The sequence below is a fragment of the Halichoerus grypus genome, chromosome 3 (genome assembly GCF_964656455.1).
Source record: "Halichoerus grypus chromosome 3, mHalGry1.hap1.1, whole genome shotgun sequence".
Taxonomy (NCBI): domain Eukaryota; kingdom Metazoa; phylum Chordata; class Mammalia; order Carnivora; family Phocidae; genus Halichoerus; species Halichoerus grypus.
In genome coordinates, this window is record NC_135714.1 from 3,412,312 (window position 1) to 3,426,958 (window position 14,647).

At 58.3% G+C, this 14,647-nt stretch overlaps 1 protein-coding gene across 18 annotated transcripts in view; it reads left to right on the forward strand.

Moving 5' to 3' along the window:
- Nucleotides 1–14,647, forward strand: part of ABLIM2 (actin binding LIM protein family member 2) — a 147,115-nt gene that overhangs the window by 100,222 nt on the left and 32,246 nt on the right. For 5 of the 18 annotated variants that reach the window (XR_013446236.1, XR_013446235.1, XR_013446240.1 and 2 more), the window contains 5 exons: nt 384–482; nt 7,079–7,180; nt 7,618–7,671; nt 13,346–13,465; nt 14,451–14,503. Coding sequence is in view for 2 of the 18 variants with exons in the window: in XM_078068341.1 (XP_077924467.1) it covers nt 384–482; nt 7,079–7,180; nt 7,618–7,671; nt 14,451–14,503 (308 nt within the window). In the remaining 16 variants the exon portion in view is untranslated. The remainder of the gene's footprint in view (nt 1–383; nt 483–7,078; nt 7,181–7,617; nt 7,672–13,345; nt 13,466–14,450; nt 14,504–14,647) is intronic. The other 13 variants (XR_013446241.1, XR_013446242.1, XR_013446244.1 and 10 more) reach the window with 5 other exon arrangements.

Genomic DNA, 14,647 nt, shown 5'->3' on the forward strand with positions numbered 1-14,647 from the left:
CAGCCAGGTGCTCACCTCAGAGCCAAGATGCATATCTCAGCGGGATGGGGCCAGGTGCCCATCAGGTGCACGCTCGCCCGGGTCCAGCCAGCAGCTCTCCACCTGCCTTTGAAGCCAAGGAGCCCCCAGTGGAGGGACAGGCAGGGCTCTGGAGCCCGGGGCTGCCACCCTGCCCCTCAGCGGGCCGGGCTGCCTCACGCAGAGCCTGGAGCAGACTGGTCTGAAGCGCATCTGGTGACTCCCCGTCAGGGGCCTCACAAAGGTGCGCCTTCTTCGGGAGAGGACGCGCGAATGTTCCTAGCGGAGTGGGGCCTAGGCCTATGTCGTGGCTTTGCGGCTAGCGGGCCCGGGGCGGACTCTGACTTGCTCTCTGTTGCCTGCAGCTGGTACTGTGAGTGTTGGTACCAGTAGCTGCCTGTCCCTGTCCCAACACCCAAGCCCTACATCCGTGTTCAGACATCATTACGTCCCCTACTTCCGAGGTAAGGTGCGCAGGGCCGCGGGCCGCGGGCACTCGCAGGGCGTCCGGCCACGCGTCTGTGTCTTGCTGTCCTGTGTCCGCCGCATGGCTTCCCCGAGCCCTGTGTCTCTGCCCGTGCTCCCTGCTGTGTGTCTCGTGGGTGCAGCCCCGTCTCTGTCGGTGTGTCAATGTTCCTGGGATAAGGACGTAGGCAGCTTGCACTGGGAAGGAGTGAGGAGTGAGGAGCCGAGTGAGAGCCGCAGGGGCAGGAGGCTAGGATCTCCCCCGTGCCCAGCCTGGGGCCTCGTTCCCAGAGCCTTTCCCCCATGACCCCTGTTGATGTCCCATGTCAGCTCCGCGGGGGCACGGGGACCCCCACAGCCATTATCAGGGGCCAAAGCAGAGGGGGCTGTGATTTGTCCGTGGCCTCGGGGCTCATGGTGGCTGGGGCAGGACGCACACCCTGCGGGGGCCCTAGTTCCTGCCTCCTCCCAGGGCGCAGACCCCCCCACCATCCACATCCCTACACAGACAACGAATGCCAGTCACACCAGGAAAATGGCCAAGCTCGTTTCCCGTGTGTTACGGACTGATTGTGTCCCCGAGGTCCATATGTGAAGGCCCTAACTGCCCATGCGACTGCATTTGGAGATGGGATCTTCAGGAAGCCATCAGGGTCGCATGAAGTCACTAAGATGAGATCCTGATCCATAAGATTGGTGGCCTTATGAGAAGAGGAAAAGACACTGGAAGAGCCCTTGCTCTCTGCGTGTGCTCAGAGGAGGGGCCTCACGGTCATGTGAGGACAGGGTGGCCATCTGCCAGCCAGGAGCAGGGCTCCCACCGGAAACCAAGCCCTGCCACGCTTCGGTCTGGGACTTGCAGCCTCCAGAACTGTAAGAAACAATGTCCGGCACTTTGGGATGCAGCCCTAGCGGCCCAAGACTGTAGAAGGGCGCTCCGGGCGTTAGAGGAAGCAGCGGTGATGTTCTTGCTGATCCCCCAGAGAGGCATTGAGCCCCCCGTTCTGTACAGCTGCAGAGTGGGGCCTGGCCCTCCTGTTGGGACTGGCAGGCCAGCCAAGCTCAGCGGGATCGTGCCCCCATCTGATGGTCTCGGATGGGGCTTGCTGGAACTTGTGTGTTCCCTACGTGCGTCCCCGTCGCTTGTTTGCGTGTCTGCCCTGGGTCGACAGAGAGCAGAGCCCCCGAGCATCGGGACCTGTGCTCACAGCTCACCGTCTGACTTTTCTGGACATGCCGTCCCTCTTGAGAAGCAGCAAAGCCGGACATGGTGCCTCCCGTGAGCACGACAGCAGCCAGCAGGGCCTTGCCACATGCAGCCGCGTGGCCCGTGTGCGTCCTGTGGGCAGACAGCACACTCCCTGCAAACCAGGGGGAATTTGGCCAGTAGACGGGTCATGGCAGGTCACCAAGGAGATGCCTCTTCTCCCTTCGCTCACAGGTCCAAAGGCCCCTGGCCACACAGCTCCCCCCCCCACCGCCACCCGCCGTGGCCCTGCTTTGGGTGGGGCTGTCCCCCTGAGGGCTCTGGAAGAGGGGTAGCCCGGAGACAAGGCCCGGCCACGGGGCACTTGCTGTGTCTGCTGCGGTGGCCTTGCTGTCCCGGCAGCCCCCGTGAGCTGGCCGGGCCACGCAGGGACCCCCTTTGGCCGAGATGAGTCCAGGCTGGGGTCTGCGGCCAGAGCAGACCCTGTGACCCTGTCCTCCGCTGCCCCCTTCTGACTCTCCACCCTCAAGTTCTTAGCCCTCCAGGGTGAGGAAAGCCAGCGAGCGCCCTCAGCCAAGGGCTGGCCCTGGGGCGGTGTCTCAGACCTGCAGCATGCCCGCTCCAGGTGGGTCAGGGGGAGCAGCACCCCCTCCTCAGCCCCGTACGGGAGGGCCGGGGGGTCACAGGGAGAGACAGCGTGTTGTCCTTGGGCAGGAGCAGCTAGGCCCCTCCTTCCACCCCATGGTGGGGGAGACCATGCAGACAGGCTGTAGCCCCTGCCCACTGAAACAGGATTCGGAAACCATTTCAGAGCCTGGCCAAGGGCATCTCCTGGGGACAGGAGCACGGTCCCCATGCGGCCTGCCGGGTGGGCCCAGGCACGGGGCCTGTGGGTCCTGCGGCTTTTGGTGCGGTATCTGCCCTGACCCTCCCGGCTGCACTGGCCACCAATCCCCTTTGTCAGAAATCAGACAAAGCCCCTGCTCTCCTCTCTGGGTCAGATGCAGGGGAGTCCTGGCGCCATGTCTCTGCCCCATACCCAACTTCCAGGGCCATCTGTGACCTTGGGAGTGCCCAGCCTCTTTACAGGACTCACCCCAGAGGAGACCAAGGCTCAGACAGACGATGCTGGCCTGAGATCCTGAAGCTCCGTGGGGCAGAGCTGAGTCGGGCCCTTGTTCACCGGCCATGTCCATCACAGGTCCTGAGTCCACCTCAGAGACCACACCGAGGGAGCCTGTCCTCTGCCTGATGCTCTCATTCAGCCGCATGCTCTAGTGCATCCCAGCCTATGGACATTCAATTTTCAGCTGTGTCAAAGGCCTGTCCTCCTCCCAGCTGGTCATGGCCCCGTGTCCACCCACCCTCCCCGGGAAAACCTTTCCTGGCCTCTCCTCATGGCATCCTTAGCATCTTTGGCTCCTCTGGGTGATGACCCTCTGAGTGCTGCTGTGGGTGGAGGGCTCCCCAAGGAGAGGCATGCCCCACCCCGGCCACCACCTGCCCTGACCCAGCTAGATGCTGATGGGGCACCTTGCTTTCCTTCTCTCTCCTTGCTGGACCCCTATCCCAGACACACCTTCCTCCCCCCATGTCTCAATGCCCAAGGCCACCCTCTACCAAGGCCGGCAGGCCGCATCTGTGTTGGTGGCAGTCATTTGCACTTTAGTATGAATTTCAGACCCGGGGATGTCTCCTGAGGCAGCGTAAGGTTTAAGCCTGACCTCTCACCTGTTAAGGAGCAGGTCAAGGGGAGGTGGTGCTGCCGGCACCTCTTCACTGGGCAGCTGCAGCTTACTGAGCAGCGAGCCTCCTCCCCCCTGTGGCAGGAGGGGCGGGAAGGGGCTGCCGGTGCAGAGCCTCAGGTCAGGGCCTGCTTCCCACCCACTCACTGTGCCCCAGAGGCACCTCTTCATCTGGCCCCAGTCCCCGGGCCATGCACCTTACTCAGACGGCTGGTGGAGCGCTGCACATGTGAGAACCCACGCACGTCTTGCTCATCGTCCTTAACACGCCCTTTCACGCAGACGGGAGCTGGCTTTGCTTCCAGCCACCTTGAGGACTCGACAGGAGCCGACCCAGGGCAAAGCTGGGACGATCGAAGAGCAGAATGAATGACAGGACATTGGACAGTCACCCAGCGAGTGAGGTGAGGGCCTGCAAGTCCATGCTGTCAAAAATAAATGAGCAAATGAATAAATGAGGGAGAAGGGACAGATCTCCCGAGCAGGAGAGCTCCCAGTGACTTACGTGGACGTGCCACCCTCAAGGACGGAACCCACGCCGCCCCCCCCCCCCCAGTCCCCAGGTGTGCACGGTGCATGGCCTGCTCAGGGCACAGCCTTGGAGGGCCAGGAGGGAGACTGCTCAGGAAACCTGGCAAACCCCACTTGGCCAGGGGCTCAAGGTCACCATCCCAGTGACCGGTCACATTGATGGTAGGTGCCCTTGACCTGATGGGATGGGAGGGCACTGCACCCCCAGGGTCTTCCTCCCGAGAACCTGCGATCCCTGTCTGATCACGAGAAGTAATCAGACCAGTCCTCATGGAGGGACGCCGCGCAGAACACCTGCCCAGGACTCCTCACGAAAATCATGGCAAACCAGGGAAGTCTGAGAAGCCGTCGCAGCCCAGAGGAGGCTGGGGAGACGGGAAGACGTGTCACGTGATGTCCCGGATGGGGTCCACGGACGGGGGAGGGGACGTGAAATCTGAAGAGTGGCCTTTAGCCAACACCAAGGCAGCGACGCACGATGCCCCGCGGCGACAGGAGCCATTACCCCGCGGGGAGACTGGCTGCAGCGTGCTCCAGAGCAGACCGCTTGCTTCAAATTTAGGAAGAAGCAGCCTCTCCCCCACCACCACCAGTAGAGGTCAGAATCCGACCTCCTTCCCAAACTGCCTCCAGAGGCCACGAGAGCCTGGTCAGCAGGGGCCTCTTCTCAAAGTCAGGCCGGGGCCTCCTCTCGTTTTCCCACATCCGTGGAGACGTCGGTGGTTTGGGGTTTTACTGCTGACACCCAGGGAGGAAGCCGGCCCCCGGGGCAGTGACTGCAGGCTCGGGGGTGGCATGGTGAGCCAGCTGGAGCTGGGCCTCACCGGGACCCTGGCCCCGGGCCCTCTCAGCCCCGTCCCTCCTGCAGAAGGCGGCCAGGGAGTTACGAGTCCTACAGGGCTGCTGTGGGCATTTCTGTGAGCTTCTGTGGGCAAAGCACTACAAGGGACCCTCGGGGGGCGGGGGTGATGTTAGCAGTGTCTTATGAAAATGAGGTGACCCAGTGAGTCCAGACAGGAGAATGGTCAATGGTGGCCTGGGTCTCCCAGGGAGGCTTTGCACTGGGGCCTTGACCCAGGAAGGGCCATGACAAGTGGGGAGGATTGCAAAGGGGATTCTAGTGGGGGTGGGGAGGGGAAGGGAGGCTGGGAGGAGGGGATGCCAGGAGAGACGTCTCAGCCTGGGACCAGGGGGCAGAGTTTGGTGATCTCTGTACCCCTGGATGGTAGGTGTGGATGGGCGTCATGGGCCACTGCTTCTGGGTCTGTGTCCCCAGCTGCCCCAGGGTCTCGGGCCCCGTGAGGACCTGCTGAGCACTGTGGGTGCTCCCCAGATAGATCAGCACACACACACAGGCTGTTGCTTGTGCTGTAGGAACACACTGCACTGTAGGCTTGGGGCCTGGGGGGACAGGAGCCCTGCCACATGTCCCATCATCTGCAGCCACCTGGGCAGGAGCTGGGTGCACGAGGGCGTCTAGGCAGAAGGAAGTGAGCTGTTCGAAGCCTCCCGGATCCGCCAGGCCGTGCCCGGAGCACAGCAGACTTAGTGATGACACCCGGAGTGGGCCGTCCTCGGCGGTTCCCGAGCCTGTGCAAGGAGACTGTTTAAACTTCTGCCATGTTTCTCTGTCCTTGGGGTGTACCCCGTCACAAGCCACCATTGGTAGAACCAATCGGCAATCGGGAGTTTCCTTTATGTGCACATGGCGGTGGTTTCGCCTGGGGACTCAGCAATGGCTTGAAGGCTCCTGTGCCCCAGGGAGCAGCGGGAAGGAGCCTGGACTGGTGTGGGGCTCTGGAAGAGTCTGTGCTGCAAGGGGGGTGTGGCTCAGGGGAAGGCAGGGTTCACGTGGTGATGGGGGGCAGTCATGGGCCCCAAGTTCCATCAGCACTAACGGGCGAAATTGGTGCCCAGGCGCAGGGGGATGGATGCTCCGAGCTGTGGTCAGCAGCCCCCTTTGTGGTCTCAGTCCGGTTTGGGCTGCGGGGTGGTGGCCTGCTCAGGCTGAGTGCCCACCTCTGCCCCTACGAGCCCTCCCGGGTTCCCGGTGCACCCGACCCAGGCAACAGCGTGCTCGGAGCCCATGCTTGCTGCACCCTCCCGTCCACGTCTACCCCGTGGGAGGGCTGCTGCTTTGCCGGGTCACCTCAGGGCCCTGCCGCTTTGAACAGCTGCACCTCATAGGGGCTTCTTCCAAGTCTGGTGGGCCCCTCCCTTCGCCAGGCCATGATCCAAGGCGGCAGAGGGTTTCCTGAGGCTAATGGGAGAGGAAATGAGGTGTGCCTTAGGAGTGTCTTGGTAAACTGAGCCGTAAACCTCATCATCCAAAGTGTTCAACGCCCATTGCATTCTGTCTATCATGTCATTCCTTAAATAGGTATGTGTAGGGTGGGGAGGGGGGACAAGGGGGTCACCCGGGGAAACTACGACTGTCTAAATTTGTGACTTGATAATCCAACCTTGTTCAGAACACAGAAATTATAAATCCAGATGGGATATGAAATTGAAGCCAGAATTGGAGAATTCCTTTCATTTAATTTGCCAAAAGTAGCTTTATTTAGGAACATGGCAGCTAATTAATATCAACTTGCTCTTATCCTCCTATAGCTGATAAAATGTTACTCAGCGGCATTTAGGAACCGATTTTGTAATCCTATTCTGAATGATTTGTGGATTCTCCGAGAAAGCGGCATCTTTTTACACAAGGATACTGAGGGAGGGAGGCTTTAGTTTTGGTGAATTTGCGATTTGCTGGATTCAAGCCCCAGCTGGTGCTAAATGGCAGACCAACTGTGCACCCCGAGGAGAGTGGGGGTCAGCCGAGCCAAGCCGACATTCCCATGAACTAGCAACCCGCAAGCCCTTTGCCCTTGGGGCCACTGCTCCTTGCAAATGGGGCCACTGGAAGGGGTCCACTGGAGGTTGGATTAACAAGCCGTGGGGCGCAGTCTGGCAGTGTCGGTGGAGGGCACCCTCCCCTGGGCAGAGTGTTGCGGAGCTCCACCAGCCAGGGGAGATGGGTTCACTGGGAACCAGCATTCCTACTTGACATACTGTCCTTTACCTTCCCCTACCTCCCTTCTACTTGTCTTTGCTCTTCCATCTGGAGGCAGTGAAAGTGGCCGGAGCACCCCCAGCCTCTCAGTGCTCTCAGACAGCAAGCCTCCCCCCTGCACCTACCAGCAGGCGCCTCGCCACTTCCACGTCCCAGGTAGGCACCCAGGACGCGTGATTGGGCTTGCCACGCAGAGCGTCTGATTGCACGGGATTGCTATGATTCCCAAGCCTCTCGGCCCCCCCAATTCTGAGGGTTTGCACATCCGCCTGCTGGAGTGCGTTGGAGTTTCCCCCAAAGCCACACAAACACCAGGGAGACATTTTTGCTCTCCCGGGAATGTGCTGGAGAGAAGGCGCTGTCCGGCCGGCTGCCCACTCTAGCTGCCTCCCTCCCTGCGCCCCTTGAACTAGGTTCTGGCTTCGGGCTGGGCGACGCTTGGTCTGAGGTGTGGGCCCCGGGTGTCAGTCGCTTGTGAGCCTTTCTGGCCACTTGGAATCTGGTGCCTGACGCCTGCTTTGGAGAAGCAGAGGGGTGGAAACCAGTGTGCTCGCTCACCCTGCCCTTCTCCTCTTCTCTCTCTTCTTTCCCAGACACTGGCGTAAAAGATAACATCTATAGGAAACCCCCTATCTACAAACAGCATGGTACAGTCGGATTTCCTCTGCTGCCGTGTTCCCTGCATGCCTCTTGCACCCCTTTGCTTCTGGATGCTTCCTTTTGCTGTGTTCCGGTCGGGGATGGGGAGGCACCAGGGGCTGTCTGAATAGTAAGGGCAGATTCACTAGCGGGCTCCCAGGAGCCTCTGCATCGAAGACTGCGGAGGGCACCTCTGAGTGAGGATGCCTCTGTGTGCTCTAAAGCTGAGGCTCACACACGTCAGTGGGCTTCGGGTGGGAGGCATCACCGACGGCAGGTTTCTGGGGCTTCGGTTATGCCACTTTGAGGGAGGCAGCCAGATTGACGCCAGCCGAGATCCCGAGGTACAAAGGCTTCCTGGACCCCAACCCAACCCAGCTGGAATTTTGGAAAACAGAACCAACCAGAGTTAGTCATTCATTCCTGTGTTTTAAGAATTTCTGAGGAGAGAGTGAATAGCCAGCCTTCAGTCAGAGAGTTTTGTTGCATCAGTGAGTAGGGGCTGGACAGGTCGAGCAGTGAGGGCGTCTCTCAGCCCCTGGTTTCCCTCTCCAAGGGGACCGCCCACCTCCACTCCGCCTGAGTTGGCCTGGGACAGGTGCACGGGCTGCAGGTGGCCGGAGCCATGGAGCAGGAAGCAGAAGGCTCCAGGTCTCCTTCTGTTTCTTGATGGAATTTCTGGGTGATTTGGGGCATGTGGCTTCACCATCCTGAGCCTCTGTTTCCTCATCTGCAAAATGGGACTGATCCATCCACCCTGCCTTCTTCACAGGCTGGTTATGAGACCAGATGGAGTAATGAACGTGGAAATACGGTCTAAACTGTGAAGTGCTGTGCACATGGTGGGGAGGTGGGAAAAGGAATTCCCATATTTAAAGTTCTTGTCCGGATGCACCCAAAGAAAACAGCCTCGTCCCCCGTCCACCACTGCATCGCTGTTAGGTGGAATCCTATCAAAGCGTGCTTTCTGTGGCTTACTGATAAATCAGTGGTCTGATTATACAAACAAGACTTCTGATTTTTCCTTAAGTACAGTAGGCTTTGTGATTATTGCTCTGTGCATTTCTTGCTCTTCCCGAGAAAGAAAGGAATGGGTTAAGCTCTCGGGTGCCCAGAAGGCGGTGGCTTTACCATTCCCTCTCAGCCGGGGAAGCTTGGAGCACAGATGTTCTGGAGGGATCAGAGAGGGCTGGGCCAGTTAGATCCTAGGGCCCTTAGAGATTGTCCAGACTAGCCCCTTGTTGCTACAAGTGGGGAGACTGAGGCCCAGCTGAAGGCAGGAGCAGCTGTGTTGAGTGCTGTCTTCCCATCATGGCGCCCATGTTCACGCCTGCATGGAAAGCTGTGTTTTCTGAGCTTGTCACAAGTGGCATTGGCTGACTTGGCCTTTTATTGACCTCAAACATGTGGGTAACACCCGTGGTATAAGAGGGGCCAGCCTCTTAGGAAGCAGAAGAGGCAGTGAAGCAGATTATGAAATTACTCAGCGGCTTCTGAACAAGCCAGATCTAGGACAAAGAGCTTCCAACCCTAAGTCCTTTGACCAAATCGACCAACCCTAAGTCCTTTGACCAATCGACATTTTGTTTTACTGTTATCAGCGTGAATCCTTGCGTTGTTGGTTTTAAACTGGATACGAAGGTCCCTCCCATCCAAAGGCAAGGGAATTCTTGTAGGACTGAATGCTGAACAATGACTGAAGCTGATTTCCCGTTTCAGAAATCTGGCATACTGATTCTTTTAGCAAATAGACTTTATAGAGTACCTACTCTCCACCCAGCATCCGGCCATTTTCAAGGGGTAAACGTGAATACAGCCTGTCCCTTTGTGAATGGGAATGGTCTGTGCACGGGGGTCTCAGCATGTGTGTGTACTGTCCTTCACCAGGTTTCCTTAGGGAATGCTCCAAGAATAACATTTGTGTTAGCATGTATTTGGTTCCTGATATATTTGAGATGTTTTGATTTTACAAGATTTCCCCCATCCAGGTGGAGCACATCCTGTCAGAGTGTGTGTGTGTGAGTGCATGTGAGCATGCCTGTGCAAGCATGTGTGTGTGAGGTCATGTGTGTGTGACCATGCATGTGACTGTGAGTTTGTGTGAGATCATGCATGTGAGAGCATGTGTGTATGACCGTGTGTGTGAGATCATGCATGCGTTAGCATGGGTGTGGGTGTATGAGAGAGCGTGAGTGTGAGATCATGTGTGTGTGAGCATGTGTGAGAGCATGCATGAGTGTGTCGGAGCATGTGTGAGAGCATTGTGAGAGAATGTGTGTGTGAGATCATGCATGTGAGAGCATGTGTGTATGACCGTGTGTGTGAGATCATGCATGCGTTAGCATGGGTGTGGGTGTATGAGAGAGCGTGAGTGTGAGATCATGTGTGTGTGAGCATGTGTGAGAGCATGCATGAGTGTGTCGGAGCGTGTGTGAGAGCATTGTGAGAGAATGTGTGTGTGAGATCATGCATGTGTGAGCGTGTGTATGTGAGTGTGTGTGAGCATGTGTGTGAGAGCATGCATGTGTGAGTGTGTGCGGGTGTGAAAGCACACGTGTGTGAGAGAGCATGCATGTGTGAGCACGTGTGTGAGATAATGCATGTGTGAGCATGTGAGAGCATGCATGAGTGTGAGCATGCATGTGTGAGTGTGTGAGCGGGTGTGAGAGCACACGTGTGTGTGCGTGAGCACACGTGTGAGCTCGTGTGTGAGAATGCATGTGTGAGCGTGTGAGAGCATGCATGTGTGAGTGTGAGCATGCATGTGTGAGTGTGTGAGTGTGTGAGAGCATGCATGTGTGAGTGTGAGCATGCATGTGTGAGTGTGTGAGCGTGTGAGAGCATGCATGTGTGAGTGTGAGCATGCATGTGTGAGTGTGTGAGAGCATGCATGTGTGAGTGAGCATGCATGTGTGTGTGAGCGTGTGAGAGCATGCATGTGTGTGTAAGCGTGTGAGCATGTATGAGCATGCGTGCGTGTGTGAGCATGCATGTGCCTGTGCACCCACACACACACTCAGCAAAGTCACCACCCAGTCATCTCTCGGGGGAGAGACTTGAGAAACCACTACGTTGACCTCCACCTGTCTCGAGACACTCTGGGTGATGATGTTGCATTACTGGACCATTTAGCTAGTTTAAGACAGTATGCTTAACCAGTTTAAAAAGCATAGTTTTTAATTAATGCATTTACCTTTCGATGCCCTATCTCCAACTCATACACAGTGTTTGTTAATGAGCATCACTCTTCTCTGGTGCTCGCATCCTGTTCCTGTTTGGGGAAGCGAGCTCCAGCGGTGAGCCCGCCGGCCCTGCAGTGGGGCGCTGGTGTTGTGGACGAGGGGGGCCCGCGCCCGAGCAGCTGCGGTGAGGGCACCCCCATTCTGGGGGGCACTCGACAGCTGCCTGCATGTCCCCTGCGGGCCCCCAGTGAGGTTGGCACCACTGTGGATGAGGAGCCTGAGGCTGGGGCTGAGAAGTGGCCGCTCTGGGGCCCAGCTGGTGCTCATCTGCCTGACCCCTGACCTCTGGCCCCTGACCCTTCCGTTCTCACTGTACAGCATTTAGTGCCCCACAGTATGTTTTGTACTCTATTAGTTTCAGCTCTACTTGGTTATGATTTTATGGCTTTTTAAAAAAATAGTAAGAAAAAATAGAAAGGAAGCAAAAGGCAGTGAGTGGAAAATTGAAAACAGCTGGGGGCAGGACAGGAGCGGAAGAGCCCTTTCCTGCATAGCGGGGGACCGATGTGGGACAGGCGGGGAGCGGCGGGACACAGAGAGTGGATGGGACCGGGGTGCCACGGTGCTCCCAAGCCGTCTGCAGGCGCTCGCAGCGGGGGGTGCCCCTGACTTTGGTGAGGCAGGCGTGGTTCCTGCCACGGCCGCTCCCCGTCTCCACTCTGAGAGTAGGGTCAAGGCTGCCTCGCCATCGGGCTTTGCGGGAGTTGGGTGAAGCCCCGCTGACGTGGGGCGTGGAGCAGGGTCATTCCAGTGGTAGGTCGCCTCGATGGAGCGACACTCTGCTAGGTTTTAGACTGCTCAAAATGAATTCCAGGGAAGAACGGAACATGTCTCCCCACACCTCCCAGGAAGCTGAGCGTCCAGACGCAGGGACAGGGCTAGCTGTGTCATCTGTAAGCAAAGGGCAGCTCTGCGACAGCCATGGGAGTGGATGCCCGGGCCCCGGACTCAGGAGATGGCAGCTCAGCCCCGCACCTGTAGCCGCCTGCTAGCAGCGGGGTGCTCGCTCCATCCTGCCCCCCAGACCAGTCAGCAGATGGGTCCCCGTGGGGCATGCATGCTATTCGTCTGGTCCCTGGTATAAGACAGGAGGCAGCCCCTTCTCACGTGTCTCCCTGGGATTCCTCCGTGGTGGGGCCAAGTCTCATTTTGGTTTGGAGTCCTGTCTTGGGACGGGAGGAAAGGGAAGGCAGGCGGGCTGTGGGTCCAGAAAGAACATCAGAGGCCAGCCAGTCTCCTGGGGATGCCTCCAACAGAGTCCCCCGGGGCTCTCCCCGGAGGGCTCCTTATGGCAGATACATTCCCGGTTTAGAGGGCACTGCCTTGTCTGCTGGGACAGACAGTGGGTCGTCCTTAATCGGTCTGTCTTCTCCTGACTCTGAAACACAAGGCTGTCCACTCGCCTCAAGGCTGTTCTCTTGTTCATTCCTCATTTTTCAGACCTGGGCTCCCGGGTGTGTTACAGCATCTACATGCATTAGCTCATGGGATCCTCGCAACTCGGGGGGGGGGGGGTGGGTGTCATCTGCCCATTTTACAGATCAGGAAACTGAGGCTCAGAGCTGTTCAGGAAGCAGGCATGTAATACAAAGTGCCGGACACCTGTATTTTCCTACCCCTGCTCCCACGTCGGGGCACCCGTCGCATGTGTTGTGGGCTGGCACGTTTGGCCTTTGGAAAGCCCTTGGTGACTGAGTGTGGCTGAGTCGTACGCTCCTGGTTGAGCCTTTGCAGAGGAAACTTGCTCAATCCTGGTGGGAGAGCTTCCTCATCAGGTGGTGGGGCCATTTCTTGAGCCCCGAGGTGGCTCCACAGCCAGACGCATCTGACCCACCCGGTCACCCACAGCTATGCGCAGTCCTCAAACCCAGGGTGGCCTTTGGGCCCCGTGGCCTGAACTCCAAGGGCTGGGATTTCATATCCTGAAGAGCCCTTTGTTGTCTTTGTACTTGTAAATTACCCCCACTGTAGTGGTCCATTTGGGGGCCACCGAGGGCTCATTGGGGTGGGGGGTGCGCTCACTGACTTTCACTGGTGGACCCAGCCCTGGAGGCTTCTCTGGGTGGGACAGTGGCTATGCTCTGGAGCTCCAAGTCCCCGCTGGCCTGACCATCCCCAGAGCTTGCTGGGCGGCCGCCAAGAGTCATGGCAGATGTGTGGCCAGACCCTCAGGGCTCTGCTGTCCTGCGGCCACCGTTGTCCGGACAACAGGCGAGCCCGGGCCGCTGGGCATGCGTCCCTCCTGCCCCTGCCTCTGTCCACCATGGCGCCCCTCGCGTAGGCTCGCTGTAAATTTGCCTCCACCCGTGGAGAGAGCAGGGTTTTTATTTTCACACTGGAAAATCACTGTCTCTCCTGGAAGAAGGAGAAACAGCCATCGGGAGTAACAAAACGTCCATGTGTCCAGAACGCTCTTCAACTGTGACCTTATCTTGTCAAGGTCCTGTAGCCCAATCCCCAATTTCCAAGCTCTCGGGCCTGATGTCAGTCTTGTCCTTGGTGGTGCACAAGGCAGGGTGCTCCAAAAGGCTCAAAGGTCCAAGCCCTCCGCAGGCTGCAGGTAAGGAGCCCACCCTTGGCGTGTCCTTACTGTGGCCTTGGTCTCCGTGGCGGGTGGGAAAGGAGCCTGGGGTTTTCCTTTCATTGTTCCATGCATGGGGTCCGTGGCTTAGTACAGGAAGTCCTCAGTTGGGTGCTGAGCACTGTCATATGCCCTTGCGTGATGTACTTGATCATACTCGCTTGGAGATGACCCCACCCCCACCACCAAAAATAAAAAGGCCGGTGGAGAATATGGACACCTGCCTTCTCAGCCCCAGATAGCGTTCTTGGTGGACACACTGTGGCAAAGTGAGCTTTCGCTCCTTCCAGTCCACCGAGGTCACCTCTGGCTGCATGTCGTACCTCCTTTACCTCTCTTCACAGACTTTTCCTGTGGCAGAGTTCACTGACCGTTCTGCGTTTCGTGGGTGGCAGGCAGTGAGGGGGACAAACGGGGGGGGGGGACTTTGGAGACAGAGCACCTGGGTTCACATATCAGCCTCTGCCATGCCCTGTGCATGTCATCGTCTCTGAGCCTCAGTCTCCCGATCTGTGAATGGGGTGGCGTGGGGATCCTCAGGAGCGCCGGTGAAGCACCCGGCCAGGTTGGACACAGCAGGCCCTGCTGGACCAAACCCTCCTGTTCCTTTAGGGTTAAACTGGGAAAGTAGAGTGCGTGCTTCAGAATGCCAAGTGGCTGCATCCAAACACGTGGCGCGATCTCGGCGGCGTGGGGTTGGCTGGAGTTCTAAGACCGCGTCACTTTGCACCCCTGCTCTTGGTTTGAAGAACCGTCAGGAGGGAGGGTGCATGGCCGCCGCCCGCGGGGCTCCCGTGGGAGGCTTCTCCGGCGCGTCCTGCTCCCCGGCCCTGCAAAGGCTCTCGTGCCGTGGACCTTGGCTTGATTCCTTTCTGTTTCTGAGCACAATGGGAAGTGGGAACCGTGGCGGGGACACCCAGACGAGATGGTGTATCTCCTTGACAAGCGCCCCCTTCCCTTCCAGCCATCAGGCGACCCGATGGAGAGGATGGAATTTTCGAGCAGGATAACAGGAAGGTAATGCGGGGGCAGGTCTGGGCGGGAGCAGCCTTGCCCAGAGGCAGTCTGGCTCAGGGGGGTTCCCCAGCCAAAAGCTCAGGCTCCCTCTCCCGCATTCTGCTCCGGAGGGGCCCCACGAGGCCCCACGCGGCAGGGACCAGA